Source organism: Staurois parvus, unplaced genomic scaffold (assembly GCF_062004578.1).
Source record: "Staurois parvus isolate SC_StPar_1 unplaced genomic scaffold, SC_StPar_1.0 ptg000549l, whole genome shotgun sequence".
Taxonomy (NCBI): domain Eukaryota; kingdom Metazoa; phylum Chordata; class Amphibia; order Anura; family Ranidae; genus Staurois; species Staurois parvus.
In genome coordinates this window covers 4,799,571-4,817,118 of record NW_028318345.1, presented here as the reverse complement: position 1 = coordinate 4,817,118, position 17,548 = coordinate 4,799,571, and the positions used below count along the sequence as shown (strand labels likewise).

General features: G+C 42.7%; 1 protein-coding gene across 1 annotated transcript in view; it reads right to left on the bottom strand.

Moving 5' to 3' along the window:
* LOC149451078 (annexin A1-like) overlaps nucleotides 1-17,030 on the bottom strand; it is a 38,475-nt gene extending 21,445 nt beyond the window's left edge. Inside the window, exons 1-3 of the mRNA XM_089691074.1 lie at nucleotides 16,951-17,030; nucleotides 6,438-6,515; nucleotides 2,255-2,345 (exon numbers count right to left, since the gene is read on the bottom strand). Of these exons, the coding sequence (XP_089547200.1) occupies nucleotides 2,255-2,345; nucleotides 6,438-6,503 (157 nt within the window). The 5' untranslated portion in view covers nucleotides 6,504-6,515; nucleotides 16,951-17,030. The remainder of the gene's footprint in view (nucleotides 1-2,254; nucleotides 2,346-6,437; nucleotides 6,516-16,950) is intronic.
* Nucleotides 17,031-17,548: the final 518 nt, after the last annotated feature.

Here is a 17,548-nt window from a genome sequence, read left to right as displayed (position 1 = left end):
ACAATTCAAGCAATTTACCATTTAAGTTTTGGTTAGAGTGGGAAGGTTTGGAACATCAATTGGGTATTGTAGTCGATTTTTTTCTTGTAGATTTTCCCTCGCTTTTTCTCCAGAGCCCATAAAGCAGCAAGAGTATACAAGATTAGCGATAGGACTGGGTTCCTCTAAAGCTGGATACACAAGCTAGGTACACTGAGAAAAATAAGGCCTGCTCGACAGGGACTGGCCTAATTTTGATTTGTGTGGGGCCCTCCCTGTCTGACAGAAGTACATTTTTGTTAAATAGAAATGCTGGAAAACTACCAATCAGCTGTGCAGCGCTGATCAGTGTATTCTCAGAGTCCTGCTTTGTACCTTGAGGTTAACATTTTTTAATTATACACAGGGCAAGTGGAAACCAGTGAAGGGATTAGTAGGGAGGCAGCAATCACAGATAGGTTAGTAAGGTGTAGATGTCTAGCAGCAGCATTTATAACAGGAGCTATATCCTGTGTAAAAGTAGACAAGTGAGGGAGTTGCAGTAGTCAAGGCAGAATATAACAAAGTGAATAGGTAGTTTTGTGGTCTCAGTCAGGAACAGGGGCGGACTGACCATTTGGAAACTCGGGCACTGCCCGAGGGCCTGGGGTCAGTAGGGGGCCTCATCGGATGCCCCTGGTACCTTCTTCATAGGCTTTTTTGAGTTTGGGCAAGGAAACGGGCCCCATGAGTTGTCAGTCCACCCCTGGTCAGGAAGGGGCAATTCTGAAAATTTTGGAGGTTAAGAAGGTAAGATTTAAACAGTGATCGGATGTAAAGCCCAAGTAAGAGGTCAGAGTCTAGGATTACACACAGCACCTTAGCATGTGCAGAGGGACCAATGGTTGTGCTGTTGATTTCAATGGTAAGATCATGGAAGGGGGGGGGGGGGTAAGAGGATAAAGGAGGAAATATTACAATCTCAGTTCTGGTAGAGTTTTATTCCCTTTATAGTCCATGCAATGCAAATCTAAGAAACAAGCACACATGCCTAGTTCTAGTAAGTTATTGTTCCTTTGCAATTTATAGGGACTGTAAACCTTTTTTTTCTAACATGTTATACTTACCTGCTCAGTGAAATTGTTTTGCATAGGACAGCCCCGATCCTCCTGGGGTCCCCCACCAGCATCTCCGATGCTTCCCATGGGGGCACTCATATGGGCTCAGTCCCAAGCCGCACTGCCTGCATGGCTTGGCCCCACACCCTCACAGGACTTTAAGCAGCAGGAGCCAATGGCCCTGTGAAGAGGGAGAGCAGAGTTGCTGCTCTTGTGCAGAACACTGGATTGAGAGCAGGCTCAGGCAAGCATAGGGGAGTGGGGGGCTTCTGTCTGACTACCCTTTAGAAAGGAGATGCTTATGCTACCTATTCTCAGGGCACTCCAGTCCAGTCACATGATCGGCTCCCAATGGCCAGCTTCAAGGGAGGGGAGGAACAGCTTACAGCAGATGCCCCATAGTAAGCCTATGGGTGATATCACTGTCCAGTCATTCCAGCCATTTCCTGCATTCTCTCCACTTCCCTGAAGCTGGCTGCTGGGGAGATCCCATGACTTGACCAGAGGACTCAGAATAGTCAAGTACTTTATATGCATCTTCCTTTACATTAAAGTAGAAGTCTGGGCTAACACCTATATGAATGCCAGTCAATTATGGCACCTTACACAACCACATTTCAAGTTCTATAAAATATGAAGATAGAGATGATATTTGAGTGAGGTAGGGATGAAGTCTTTAAGACAATGACAATTGAGTAATGACAGAAGGTTGTTAAACTCTGGATGCTTTCAGTACTGCCAGCTGTAACGCTGGGGTTAAATTGTGTAAACTATAGAGACCCTTTACATATATAAAAGCTGAAGTTTGGCTCTTTAGCCTTAATGACCTAACTTACCAGTAAGAAGAAGTATTTCCCACCTCTGTGGGGCTGCCAGATTCTGTAGAAAACTGTGCAAGGAGGGAGGTACTCTTCCTACTGCTGAACTACCAGTACTGAGGGAGGTAATAAAGCTGCAGTGAACAAGATCCCAATGGGGGATCAGCCCCCTCCTAACTTGATCTGTGATTCAGAGGAGGAATCCTGTGAATCATCTGATGCTCCCAAATCCAGAGATAGTGTTACATGTAAAGTAATCTACTTTTATCAATTGAGGAAGAGGGAGGAGGGAGTCCTTGTCAAAAGCTAGTTCTCTGTGGAGGAAGTGAATTTTTTTTTTTTTTTTTTAAGAGTGCTCACCTTTAGCTTTTATTGCCTTTTCAAGATTAGCAGCATCCGCTGCAGCATTGAATCCAGATGTTGCATTCAGTGATGGTCCAGAATGTTCAGCCTACAGCATAAGAGAACCTTGCATTGTAATCATATAAAAGATACTTTAACTTCGATCAAAACAATATACATTATTCAGGATTTATAAAGCAGAAAGTTTGCTCTAATATTATAAAGGGGGACATCATAATTACAATACCGTTCAAGACGGTTGGTGAAGACCTTCTGAGAGTATACAATCTAATCGGAGGGGCAAGTGATCGAAAGTGTAATTACTGTGTACGGATGCTTGGTTAACACTGTTAAGTGCTTTTTTAATGCCAGGTCCTCGAAGCCTGAATTGAAAGTTATAAAAGTATTCATTAATTTATGTTACAGCAAAAACAATCACAGCAGTATTTTCAAAGCACTACAAAAGATTTGATGTGAACCTGTGACATTTGCAGACTTGCCAAACTATTGGGACTGTTTGCTCCGACACACACTACATACCTGGATAAGGGTCTTGTTGGAATTTTAACCACTTGCCTACAGGACACTTATACCCCCTTCCTGCCCAGGCCAATTTTCAGCTTTGAGTGTGGTCGCACTTTGAATGACAATTGCGGTCACGCAACAGTGTAGCCATATGAAATTCTCTTTATTTTTTTATATATAGACAGCGCTTCCTTTTGGTGGTATTTAATCACCTCTGGGTTCATTTTTTGCTAAACAAACCAAAAAACTGAAAATTGAAAAAAAAAAGTTTTAAGTTCTGTTATAAACTGTTGTAAAGCAGTGATGGGCGCTAATAAGATGGGCACACTGATCAGGGCACATATCCCCTCTGAGTAATGCAGATTACTGGCTCTCCTCACAAGCTGTCAGCGTGACTGCTTGTGAGGAGAGGAACGCAGATAACCGGCATTTCCTGATTTACATGTGATCAGCTGTGATTGGACACAGCTGATCACATGACAGAGCTGACGTCAGTCTTTACGTTGAGTAGTGATCCACTGTGTCCCAGGAACACAGCGCACCACCGATTGCCGTGCATGCACGGTTAGAGTGGGAAGACCTCCCAGAATGAGAGAACCACCTTGTGCCCGTCATTACTTTATATGGCGGGCAGAAGTCTATTAAAGAAAACCCTATGCCTTTTTATAGCAGAATCTAGACGCTCCCTTTAATATAAGGGGGGCCCCAGATATTTGCCACCCCAAGAAAATGTGCCCCCTCCTAGGGTAATGAGTACAAAGTTACATTAGCACCCAGTCAGGAATATCGAGTGCTTTGTCATGCCCAAAGTTCTGCATGTGCACATAGTGTAGCTCATGGTCTAGTATCTAGAGTCAAAGCTGTGCATGCATCCATGCAGGTTTGTGTGTGCACATTAGCGTGAATCCTGCACTCTTAGCACCTAGAAGTTCAAGTACATCGGAAACTAAGAATTGCTGAATTGTGAGCTTCTGTGACCAGACCTGCATCCCGATTTTTACCCAGCTCATCTCCTGGTGGATTTATCCTGATCTTCTATTCCGGACCTTGACGTGTGTACAGACTGTCCCCTGCCTGCTGTTTCTTGTATATCTGCTGACTGCCTGAGACCCCAGTTTGGCTTCTGACCACTCCTCAGAAATTGGTACCTCTGGTGCCTGGTTGTTGCCAACTGACTCATCTTGACTGCTGGCAAACAGATGTGCACAGGAAGTCCCAGATACAGGAATCAAAGCCATATTCTTCACAAGCCCCAACACAGGCACCCATGTCACTCCTCATCCTGCTAAACCCCATCACTAACTGTAGGGGGTATTGGATAGGAGATGTTGAGAGGCTCTCGTCAGCTTGGCCTCTACCAGGTACATGACGCACCCCTTATTGCTCACTTCAATTAAGAGTAAAGTGTAAACCACAAAAAAAAAAAAAAAAAAAGTGAACTCCTCTTTAACCAATTTACAACTGTGCTACAGCGAATAATGGCTACAGCATGGTTGTCCAGTTCTGGGAGAGAGTCATGTCCTCCCAGAACACACCCCCCGCACTGTGATCGTTGTGTCCTATGGACACAGCTGATCACTTGACAAGGTAAAAGATCAATCACAGCAGCCTTTTACTACATGATCAGTAGTGTCCAATGACACAGCTGATCACAAAGTAAATACAGTTGCCGGTTATCCACAGCACTTGTCTCACGCTGTCACAGCGTGAGGAACATACCGCTGATAACCAGCAAGTGTCAGAGGACATCTGCCCTGATAATCAGGGCCCTGACTATCAGTGCAGCCCCAAACATGCTCATCAGTGCCTCCTAAATTTTCATCCTTGCCGCCTCAATGCACATCAGTGAAAGCGAAAATGTACCAGTTTGCAAAATTTTATAATGGAAACAAACTTCTTTTTTGTTTTCATTATAAAATTCTGCAAACAGGTACATTTTTGCCTTCACTGATGTGCATTGAGGTGGTACTGATGAGAATCGAGGAGGCACTGATGTCAAGACACTGAAATCCAACCCAGTTTCAATTCAGCAGCGAATCCACTCATGAATACAAGGGGAAGCACATTTTCAACAATAAAGCTTTTTGTTCAGCAAAAAATTATCCTCATCGTCACCACCCACCATATTGCCTGCTGAATGCAATCCCATTCAACTGCCATCAGCGTTAGCCACTTAAGGACCAGCACTATTTACACGTTTTACAAGTAAAAGTAGAAAATTACTTAGAACCCCCAAACACTCTTTAGAAGAGGCCCTGGAGAATAAAATGGCAATTTTATTTTAATGTCACATGGTATTTGTGGAGCAGTTTAAAAATTTTGGGGGGAAAAAATTCACTAAAAATATATAACCCACTTTTATTGTAAAGTATGAAAGATGTCACACTGAATAGGATACCCAAGATGTCATACTTTAAAATTGTGCACGCTCGTGGAATGGTGCCACACTACTATTCTTAAAAATTCCCATAGATGACATTTTAAAACATTTGACAGGTTATCAATTTAGGAGTTAGAGGAATTTTCTTTTGCTCAGACGTGAACTGCAATACCTCAAATGTGTGCTGCAAACACCATTTACACATGTGGCCATGACCTACGTATGCATTCACCACTGCGCAAGAGCATGGGGGGGGGGGGGTCAGGGACACTTATTCCATTAAACAAGAGGCCTCATTTACATTAGCCTTGAACCAGAAGTGATGTCATGAAGGCCATCTTTCCTCTGCTCATCTGTGGTAAGCCTGAGAACCACTGAAAAGCAGAGAATGGGGGAGAGAGGTTGCAACCCCTCCCTCAGCCTCTAGAAGTGATCCAGCAGCAAATCAGCACTTAAGGAATGTTTTAATTCCAGAGGTTATGGCATATAGCTGCAGCCATAATGCCAGTATTAAACGTCTAACTACATTTTTCCCCAGTTAAGCATTCAGCAAGAGATTGTGAGGTGGTAAAAATTCCTCACTGCCTGCCCAATGCTCTGAAGATTGATCTGGATGCAGATTGCTCTTCAGAGAGCATTGCTAATGTGAACTGGCTAAAGGGCCAGATTGGGGTGGAGGTGGATGGTGTAGGCAGGGTTGGGGATGGGGGCCCCCTATCAGGAAGGCTGTACAATGCCCTAAGGGCTCATGTACATGAGCAGCTGCTAAACTCAAGTTTAGGAGCTTTTGGCATTTTTTGCCAAAGCTCCTAAACTCAAGTCCATAAAAGATTATGTGTCCATGTACACAGACATAATTGAGTTCAGGAGCTGCCGTGTTAGGTGACGTTAAACCTCCCTTTCCTGAATGCGATTCTTCTGCATTCAGGTGAGGAACGTTTTGACCGCCAGCCACGGGAAACAGCAAAATGGCAGTACAGCGGTTGCTGCATTTTCCCGTGGCCAGGGTAGGCTCGTGTACATGGAGCATTATTTCTACCGGCAGCCCTACCTATGCCTCATCTTGCTCCCACAAAAACCTAAGTATATGGTCCTGCCCTTTGGAAATTTATTTAGAAGAGAACCACTTCATATCAGCTCCTACAACTGTATTGTACCTGGCATCCTTGGGCAATTTGTAGTCAGGGGGATAGGATTAGAAAGCTCAAAACAAAAGAAATGTCCATCGCTTGCATCTCAGAAATACACATTTTAAAGTCAGCTAGATAAATTCTTTGGAATTTGCAATCAACTTACAGCCACTGGTTCAGGTCCACCATCCAGAAAATTAGCCTGAGCAAGGAAAGTATGCATGAAAGACATTGTGTCTAGAGTCTATAAAAAGACAAAAAACATTAATCCAGAATATAAATAAGCAATTTAAAATAAAGCTGGGATATTCAAGCTGTCCAAAAAAATGCACTTAACTCACTTTAACCACAGAATATGCAGCATGCCAAAATGGTCAGTATATCCAGGTTTCTAGAAAGTAAGACTCTAAAAGGGTTTGAGGTTCCTGCCCTATCCTACATTTCATCCTTCCACAAAATGCAGTATCTAGACCTTCATGCTGGATGTGTGCCCAAAACAAACGTTGTCACCCACTTAAAACCATTATCGAAGACCAATAATGCAAATCACTGCTGCCACTTTATAAAGAAAGTAAAAAAACTATCCAATGTGAAAAACACCTATCACAGTGGCAATAAGCAATACATGCCAACCATGAGAGTGGAAGGCATGTGGGTCTGGTGAGTACACCCAGACAGGAAGGTTGTCTCAAGAGCACTTGGCGTTTGTTTGGGATCAGGGGCGGACTGACAACTCATGGGGCCCCCAGGAAATAAGGTATTATGGGGCCCCTGTGTCCTTGCCCAAACTCAAAAAAGCCTATGAAAAAAAAAAAAGAAAAAAAAAAAAAAAAGGGTACCAGGGGCATCTCATGGGGCCCCCCTACTGACCCTGGGCCCTCGGGCAGTGCCCGAGTCTCCAAATGGTCAGTCCGCCCCTGTTTGGGATGTAAAGTGGCAAGAAAATTGGAGCATTTAATGTGGCACCCACTTGATATGATGGACATATGTTAAGGAGGTTTGATGTGTACATGCTTTTGGGTTAGTGTTCACAGCACCACTGAGTAAGGTTTTATCCCACCTCAGATATTTTTACATTTCAGCCTTATCTGTTGACCTTCTGTAGTGATGCTAAACTTAATTTTCAGTAAACAACCTGGCAGCAAATCTATATAGGCCAACTCCCCCCCAATGTTTTTGGTTTTGTTTGTGGTTGTTGGCAAGCGGAAACACATGACTTCTACCTTCTCAAAATTCCACTACAAAATCTACAGGCCTGCCAGCATCAAACTTAAAGCAGAACGTTACCCATATAACAATGTTCTTTAACAAGAGAACATACATTCCACATTTAGGCTATAAAAAAAACCTCCAGCATTGCTTGTTTTGTCTTGCTGGAGGACACCATTTTCTTGAAGTCAGTCACTTCCTTATTGGAAACTCTCCCCCTCATTTTCAAACTATATGCAACTTTATTCAATTAAAATATGTACATTTCCACCCGTGATTATAAGTCTTGGTTCAGTTAGAGAGGAAGGCTGACAGAAGTTTAACAGTGTTGACATTCACAGGTTGCCAGAAGGGAGAGCATATCAGGGAGATCACAGAAGATACTAGCGGTACAACTCTTGTCTCCCCATGGCAGCAAGCAGAGTCTATCCTGTAACCGTTCCAGCTTTTTTTTCTTCCTACCTAGTCTGTTCCCTTGGTATAGTCTGCTCAGCATTCCTGTTGCTTTCTTCGCCCTTCAGCAACAATAAATCTTAAAGCTCTCAGATCGGCTTTAAGTGTATCTGAATTTAGGCACAGTGCCAAAAATAGAGAGTGTAGTCACCCTGCCTTAAGGCATGTCTAAATGTACTCCGCCAATGCAATTTGTAGGCTATGGGTTGCTCAGTATCTCCTAAATTCAGCCTGGCTGTCTGTTCTCCCTGCTGTCAGTAGGTGGCATTGTTGCCTCTGGAATTAGACAAAGAGACCCCCCCGAATCAGAGAGACCCCCCCGAATCAGAGAGACCCCCCCGAATCAGAGAGACCCCCCCAAATCAGAGAGACCCCCCCAAATCAGAGAGACCCCCCCAAATCAGAGAGACCCCCCCAAATCAGAGAGACCCCCCCAAATCAGAGAGACCCCCCCAAATCAGAGAGACCCCCCCAAATCAGAGAGACCCCCCCAAATCAGAGAGACCCCCCCAAATCAGAGAGACCCCCCCAAATCAGAGAGACCCCCCCAAATCAGAGAGACCCCCCCAAATCAGAGAGACCCCCCCAAATCAGAGAGACCCCCCCAAATCAGAGAGACCCCCCCAAATCAGAGAGACCCCCCAAATCAGAGAGACCCCCCAAATCAGAGAGACCCCCCAAATCAGAGAGACCCCCCAAATCAGAGAGACCCCCCAAATCAGAGAGACCCCCCCGAATCAGAGAGACCCCCCCGAATCAGAGAGACCCCCCCGAATCAGAGAGACCCCCCCGAATCAGAGAGACCCCCCCGAATCAGAGAGACCCCCCCGAATCAGAGAGACCCCCCCGAATCAGAGAGACCCCCCCGAATCAGAGAGACCCCCCCGAATCAGAGAGACTGAGTATGTGGAGAGTGAGGTGAGAGTATTACTGGATTTTTAAACAGTTTTTTGTAAAAGGGCCAGCCTGAAGTGGTCCAGGAGAATTTTCTGACTAAAGTTCACTTTAAGCGATTGTTCCGTGTGCAGCCAATTTTTTCTAAGTGTGTTAATTACAGATTCTAGCTGCAGGTAAGTAAATCCTTCAAGGCCTTGCAGGAGGTTCTGAAGACAAGCTCATGATTCATCATGAGCTTTAACCACCTGGCCTCCAGGCCTTTCTGACTTCTTCACATGTAAAAAAATAAATATTCTTGTTAGAAAATTAGAACCCTTAAACTTTTTTTTTGCAGTAACACTGCATGAGAATTAGAAATTATGCAACTTCAAGTGAGGTTGCACAATTTCAAAATTGCATGTCATTGCACCTTTCCAGACATCTGTGCGACTTAATGCACAGATGTCTATGCATGTCACACCCGAAATCAGCAAAAGTAGTGCAGGAACTACTTTTCAAATTGAAGTTGCATTGATTAGAACAGTTCCATTGCCGATCATTGGATACAATTTGTCATGTGTTTTGAATGGTTAACAGCGGCAAAACAAATGTTACTATCCATAGTCAAAGATTTAAAAGCCTTTACAGGTTACCACTTTAGATTTGCAGGTCTAGTGCTAGCGTTACTGCCTATGATCTGACGTTTAAGGGGATATCTCGTGTGTGGGATAACTGATGTGTGTGCGGGGGTGAAGCATGTGAGCACAGGGGGATGGGGAATTTCTTAATTTTTAACAGATTATTTTCTTTTAAAAATTACTTCTAGCCATGACAAGGAATGTAAACATTCCCTGTGACAGCAATAAGCACAAGACAGGTACTCTTTATGGAGGAAACTGGAGGTTTTGAATATATATATGTATATATTTTTTTAAGGGTGCAGTTTAGTTCTTAAGCCAGATGTGATGTCATTGCTTCCAGTTTGCAATATCGGAAAACTGGTCAAAGCTGATCCCGGCTTTGTTTTGCCGTCAGGCCAGCCAGTGGACGTGTTGACTGGTTGCTTGGGTTTCCCAGTGGGATGGGAGATCCTGAGAGAGCAGTCGAAGGCAGGGCTACCAAAATTAGTGTGTGCTGTAATGCCCCCAGCATTGTTCCTGGTTCTTCTTGCTGGACGCTGCCATTTTGCTGAAACCCAGAGCCCCTGAACAGCAGTAAATCTTTAAGCTGTCAGCAGATTGGACCTTACAAATTCGGCACAGTGCCTAAAAATAGAGCGCAACTGAGCATGTGCAGAGCAGGGTGAGACAGTATATCAGGGATTGCAATTTCAAGTCCTGAGCTACTAGCCAGGCCTTCAGTTACTCGCCACCAACACACAGACGCATACACAGATATGTACATACACAAATACACAGACATGTGTACATGCACAGACACCACCCCCCCCCCCCCCCCATAAAAAGTTGCAGTACTTAATTGCTCACTCACAGAGCTGGGTACTGCACTCTAGCGGGAGGCAGAGAACACAGCACACTAGCAGGAGGCAGAGAACACAGCACACACCTTCCTTTTGCTTTCACTGCGCTCAGCTATTGAGCAGTCTGACTGCTCCCAGTGCCAATGACAGATCCGGTCTGAGCTCTGAGCCTGCTCAGCAAGACGGCCCTGGGGGACACACTAGCCCCAACCATAATTTCCACTCGCCATTGGCGAGCAGGCAAGTGGAAATTTCAAGCCCTGCAGTATATTACTGGATTTTTAACAGTATATAATTTTATTCTTTTACATTGTTATACCTGCAAAAAAAGGGGCCAGCTTGAAGAGATCTAGCAGGATTTAAAGTGGAAATGTACTCAGAAAATTGAGGCGAAAGTCCACAGATGAATCTACTAGTTATTACCTTTACTGTTCAAGCAAAGCATAAGCCAAAATATACTGTTGCTCCAAAAAAAACATTTTCAGCTCTGAATTGGGTGTGTCTGCACAGCATGAGAACAATTATATCCTCCAGCCAAAGTTTAGTTTTGAGAAAAAGTGAGATGCAGTTTCTAATCAGTGAATTTACCCTCATTTTTTATCCCTGTGACACCAGGACAGCAAATGAGAACAGGGGTCACCAACACAGCAAATCTTAAAGCTTTTCTCCACTATGAAAAATATTGCTATATCAAGGTTTCCTTCAAAGTCATGTTTTGTCAGTTTGTCCCTCACTTGGGCAGGTCTAATTTCTCATGACTAGGGTAAACCAGATGTTGCCCATCTCACAAACCGTACCCCTTATGGCTCTAGTACCCCTCTGATCTTATATACTTAAAATAATCAGCCCAAGATAAAGATCAAATTGTGGTGAAAATTGTCCATAACTGGCATTAAAAAAACATTCCTTTGAACAGAAACCTATGGACAGTGAAGATAAAGCTACTGATCTGAAGACACCAAACGATTAAACCTAGTTTTGCTTCTGCAGAACCACTTAAAAAAAAAAAAAAGATGTAACCAGACACCGATTTGGGGACAACGCAACACTCTGCAGGTACTTCCAAGTCCCAACCTCCAAGCTAACATAGTGTTAACTGGAACTTCTCCAGAGAACACCGTACCCTAGATGGGTCCCTAGTATGTGATACACTGTTAATTTAGGCTGCCTTCAAAGATCCCAACAGTCCAGCCACACAACATCCAAGCCTTTTTGATCCAAAGCTGCTGGGTGGGAGGAAAGCTTCTGCTGATGTCTTCCACCTGTGTCCAGTCCGGCAAAACTAGCTCTTCAGCCACTCCTAAAATTTCCATCCCCATCAGTCACAGTAAGTAGCATCCTATTACAGTCCTCCAGCTCTCTCCATTATGCAGCTGTTAACCCCTTGTATTCTGCCTCCCCTGTTATCCAAGTCATGGTTGCCCTGTGATTTTTAATTTTACTTCAAGCTGGTCTTTGATTAGTTTGAAATTTTAGGTGAACTGCACAGAATCATTGGAATTTAATATGTTTAATTGTGCTGCATTATGTTAAACTAGAACAGCAAACTATTTCCAGTAAAAAAAAAAAAAAAAAAAAAAATCTAAACTTGGGAGTATAGAACAGTTATAGCTTTCAGAAACATTTGGGGAGGCAATTTCTGAATTTAGGCAATGCAAATGAAACATTTAAAAGGTTATTTTCCATAAAAACTGCACATTAAACAAGATTAAGATATATAGGCAGCTGAAATGCCAAATCTCATCTCTGATCAAATTGATCATTTCCACATTTCACAGGATTTACTCTGGGGGTAGCTTTTGAGAATTGGGTTTTCATTATATGGTTACATTGAACATCCAAGATTTCTTAACTTCACATTACCTCTGTCAAAAAAAGGGGGGAGGGGGATTAGATTTTTAGGCCTCACACACACTGGGTGTTTTTTGAGCTGCTCCTAGGGGAGTGTCATTTTCTTCCTGCCTCTTCATTCCCCAGTGTGTCCATGCATACATGGGCTTTTAGAGGCACCTAAACACGTGGAAATGCATTTAAACGCATTTAAGTGCTAGGCCAGTTTGGCACAAATTCATTTCAATGGACAAAATAAATGAACTCCTTAAGCAGGCTTCAAGTGTTTTTCCTGCCAAAATGCTTCTGCCAGGAGGAAAGGCTTCTAGGAGAGTTGACAAGATGTCCTGTGTGCACGAGGCCTTACACCTACACACAATCAATTAAATAGCTCTAACTTTGCACCTTTGCATTCATTTTCTCCAACTGTATGAACTGCTAGTTGAATCCCTATGATTACTGAAATCACTTACCTTACCCTCCATTCACATCAAGCCCAACTTTGAAATTGTACAACTTATAGTGAAGTCGCACGATTTCAAAGTCAGGGGACCCGCCTATTTTAGGTGCAATTTGCAAGACATCTGATACAGACGTCTATACAAAAAACACCAAAAGTAGTGCATGTACTACTTTGGAAATCGGTGCAGCTCCGACAAAGTTGGAACTGCACCGATATGACCTGTCCCAATTGTTGACAATCGGGTGTGACTTGGCATGCAATTTGCAGGGCATGTAGGCAATTCCCTGTCCCAGTCAACTGCATCCTCATTCAACCACCACAGGGCAGTGGAATATAGAATGAACATTACAGTATATGACAGGAGGTTGAAGCCCTTCAAAAAGTTTAAGTATTTACCTTAATAAAGCATATCTATACCCAAGAACTATAATTGATAGTATTGCTGCATACTAGTCATTAGATGTGGCCAAGTTAGTTTCTTTTTCCACACTTTTTATTCTAGGAATCCTGCCATTAACACTTCCTGTTCTAGGGTGACAACTGTATTGAGCAGTGTTGTCACGTTAGGACAGTGTTGGGACTGCATAACACCTCCTGCTCTTCTCCATAACAGTGGAAGGTGTTCTGTAGTCCATGGAGATAATCATTACTACAGGTACTTATATGGCTCCAGCAATTTATGCAGCGCTTTACATATATATTGTACATTCACATCAGTCCCTGACCCTCAAGGGGTGTACTAGGGTCCTTAACTTGCATTTAATCATATACATACTAGGGCCAATTTAGACAGGAGGCAATTAACCTACCAGCATGTCTTTGGGGTGTGGGAGGAAACCAGAGTACCCGGAGGAAACCCACGCAGGCACAGGGAGAACATCCTCCAGGATGGTGGTGCTGTGGTTGGGATTAAAACAGACGACCCTAGTACTACCATGTGGAAGTGCTAATCATTTAGCAACAGGAACAAATTTAAGGCTAGGTTCACACCTATGAAAATTGCGTTTGAGCCTCTTTTGCATTTTCCTTTATTTTTTCTTGTTGCTAGGCAGATTTAAAATGCATCAAAAACGCAACACATGCTTTTCTGCAGTGTTTCCCTTGAAGTTTATAGAAGCAAAAACGCAACTTTTTGCGTACAAAAAAGTCCCGGACCCTTTCCAAAGAATGCACCGGGTGAAAACGCACAGATGTAAACATGTCCCATAGGAAATCATGTTAAATGGATGACCGTGTGTTTCTACAAAACGCTTAGGTGTGAACCTAGGATAACATAACTCTGTGCTCTGCACTCCAAGTTTACAAGATTGTTGGCTGAATGAACAGCACTTGTCAAACGGATACAATAAACAGTTCAATGGCACATTTACCAGGCCAAACAGGTAAAAGATGTACGAGTTTACAGATAATTGAAGGTTTAAGCCCTGGTTCACACTGATGGTGCGTAATTCACAGAGTTTTCTGTGCAAATTCTGCATCAGAATCGCACCCCGTTCATGCAAACTGCTGCAGGTGTGTGTTAACACCCTGAAAGCGGTCCACAAAACATGGTGCGATGTGCACAATCGGACTGCATATGTGTGAATACCCATAAAATACGATTCTAGTGCGGACCCAAAAAAGGGTCCTGCAACTCTTTGGTGCAGGTGTGGTGCGATTAGAGCCATACATAATGTATGGCTCCAATCGCACAACACACAAATCGCATGTGATCTGCACAGGAATGCGGTGCTGTTCCTGTGCGAATCATATGCGATGCGGTACATCATATGTGAACCCAGGCTAAAGCAGCTGGGCTTTCAGAACAAAAACAAAAAAAAAAAAAAAAAACACAAACAAAAAGAAAACTGCTCGTCGGGCAATACGCAGTGTTGATGTCTTCCGTACAAGTGGAAGTGATGCATTGTGCTTGTGACTGTGTAGCCACGCCCTTCCGACCAGAACGAGCGATATACACAAGTCACAGCAATAAGTATAATATAGTTTATTACATTACCTATATACATAGTGATACATAAAAATATAATCTGCATCAGTCTGGTTTCATTATCTCATTAGGGCAGGGGTGGGCATCTGTGGCCCTTCAGCTGTTGGTAAACTACAAGTCCCATCATGCCTCTGCGAGTCATGCTTGTAACTCAGTTTTGCAATGCCTCATGGGAATTGTAGTTCAACAGCTGGAGGGCCACAGTTGCCCACCCCTGCATTAGGCCAATCTACTTTTAACATTTGGGTTTTTCGTTCGGGTTTACAAAGACTCCATGGACATAAACATTCAGGTCATCTTCTGTTTCCACTCATGAGTGATAGCGCTTGATAGATTCTCATACAAACGTCATATTACTGCATTGAAAATCAGTCGTTAATATGCGAAACGACAATTTTTCACCGTTCAACCAGATTTTTCGCTCACAATATCATTTAAAGCATCCTGCTCATCAACGAACAGAACAGTGTTCAATTAGTGGTTCCGCAAAATTTTTCACACGTTCTTATGTGTACAGGGCATAAATTTTATATGCAGTGGTATGACGGTCGTACAGGAAAAAAACAAAAAACCAAGCGCTATCATGAGCGGAAACAGAAGACCAAGAAATCTTCATAAACACGAACAAAAAATCCAAATGTTAAAGTAGATCGGCCTAATGAGATAATGAAACCAGAATGATGCATATTATATTTTTATGTATCTAGTTAATGTAATAAACCATTATACTCATTGCTGTTAATTGTTGGGTATATCGTTCGTCCTGGCCGGAAGGGCGTGGCTAGACGGTCACAAGCACAATGCATCACTTCCACTTGTACGGAAGACAATACTACGTATTGCCCAAACAATTTTTTTTAGATTGGTTAATGTGGGCCACGATTTCAACCAACGAACGCCTCTCAGTCAGTCATCGGATGACCGATCAGTCGACTTTCTAACAGTGTACTCCCACCTTAAGGTATGCCCACACAATATACATGGAAGTACAAAAGGAATGCCACCAAATACAAAAAGCAGTAAAGCCTTCATCTTAGACAGTTTTACAGGGAGGAAAGTCAGCTTTCATCATCCCAGAAAGAGCACAGTGTGTAAAAGTGGTTAATGTTTCAGGAGAACTAATGAACATGAAAAGAGTCAATTTGAAAGATGAGAAGACATATGTCATCTGCCGCCCTAGGCAGTAACAGGACACACCCTGTGCCATCGCCCACAGTTCTTGTAAGAACAATCATACTACAAAACCAAAAACTGTTGTATTCGACGTTTCTTAGCAGACCACATAAAATCCATGTGGTTTAAACACAATCCTTGATTTCTTATGAACAAACCCATAAATGTAACCACCATTTGGCATCCTATCAAATGTTAAAAAGCAAATATCCCTGCAATGAAACAACATGTATTCATACAGGGCAGGGGTGGACTGACAACTCATGGGGCCCCTGGGCAATAGGGGATCATGGGGCTCCTGTGTCCTCACCCACACTCAAAAAAGCCTATGAAAAGGTACTAGGGGCATCTCATGTGGCCCCCTACTGACCCCAGGCTCTTGAGTGCACAAATGGTCATTCAGCCCCTGATACAGGGGATGATTTACTAAAACTGGTGAGTGCAAAATCTGGCACAGCTGTGCATGGTAACCAATCTCAAACTTCTAACTTCAGCGTGTTTAGTTTTGTTTTGACAAAAAAAAAAAAAAAAAAAAAAAAAAAAAAAAAAAAAAAAAAACCACACACAAACAGAAAAACAATCTGGAAGCTGACTGGTTTCTTTGCAGAGCTGCACCAGATTTTGCGCTCTCCAGTTTTTGTAAATCAACCCCTCAGTACACACACTTTCTTTTAGGCCATGCAGCGCACGTACTTAGTATGGGACTATATTGTCAGAAATGCAGCAAGTACAAGGTTAACAAAAACTTGGCAGCCAACCTCAAAGTCTGTTTAAGATTTCCTCATTGAAAGAAAAAAGGGGTTCTGAATGTGAAGCTGAAAACACAAATGCCACCACAGATTACTTGTCTGCTTCCAGCACTCTATTATTCAGAAAACAGATCTGTTAAATAAAAAGCTACACGCTGTTACAACAAAAATACAAGATCACACCCTATACCTAGACATGGGGTGGAAAAATGTCTGTCCTTGCACAAAACAAAATATTAAAAATAAAATGCAAATGTACATAAAAAGTACAATACAGTCACAGATCAATGAGAATTTAGTTGATCTAAGTCCAATCTGATTTGTTATTAGTAAATGCACTTTGTTCCTTGCTGTGTTTAATTGAGCAAGCCCAAGTGTGTCTGCAGCTATTTTTTCAGCTTTCATTTACACAGATAAGGAGTTAATAAATAAAAAAAAATAGTAAACCTAAAAACCCACCTTGTGGCGTTTCAGTGACTGATGGTTTACAAGCTGGGAAGTGGAAGAGTACAGACTTGAGCTCTGGCTTTTATAAAGAAGTTGACAAAACCACACCTAGCAACAGCACATACCTCTGAAATTGCTCGGATTGGTTGGCAGCCTAAAAGCTGTTTCAGTACTGCAAAACTAACAGCATATTATTTCCATCGCAGAAACTTTCTGGCATTTTCTTAAAAAAAGGGCGTTTTTTTACAGTACAAAACATCCGCAGTCTAAAAAATCGAAACAAACTGAATGATGTTGCAGATTTATAGTAGTTATATGCAGCTGTAGCCTAATAAATGGCTGAAAGATAAACTTCTATTACTAACTATAAAGAATGCATGATATACAGGTTTTAGCCCGGGTTCACACATATGCAGTGTGGTTTATCGCATGTGATTCGCACAGGAACCGCACCGCATTCCTGTACAAATCACATTCGATCTGTGTGCGGTGCGATTATTATTATATTATTATACAGGATTTATATAGCACCAACAGTTTGCTCAGCGCTTTACAATATAACGAGAGACAATACAGCAACAATACAGTTCAATACAAGAGGGATTAGAGG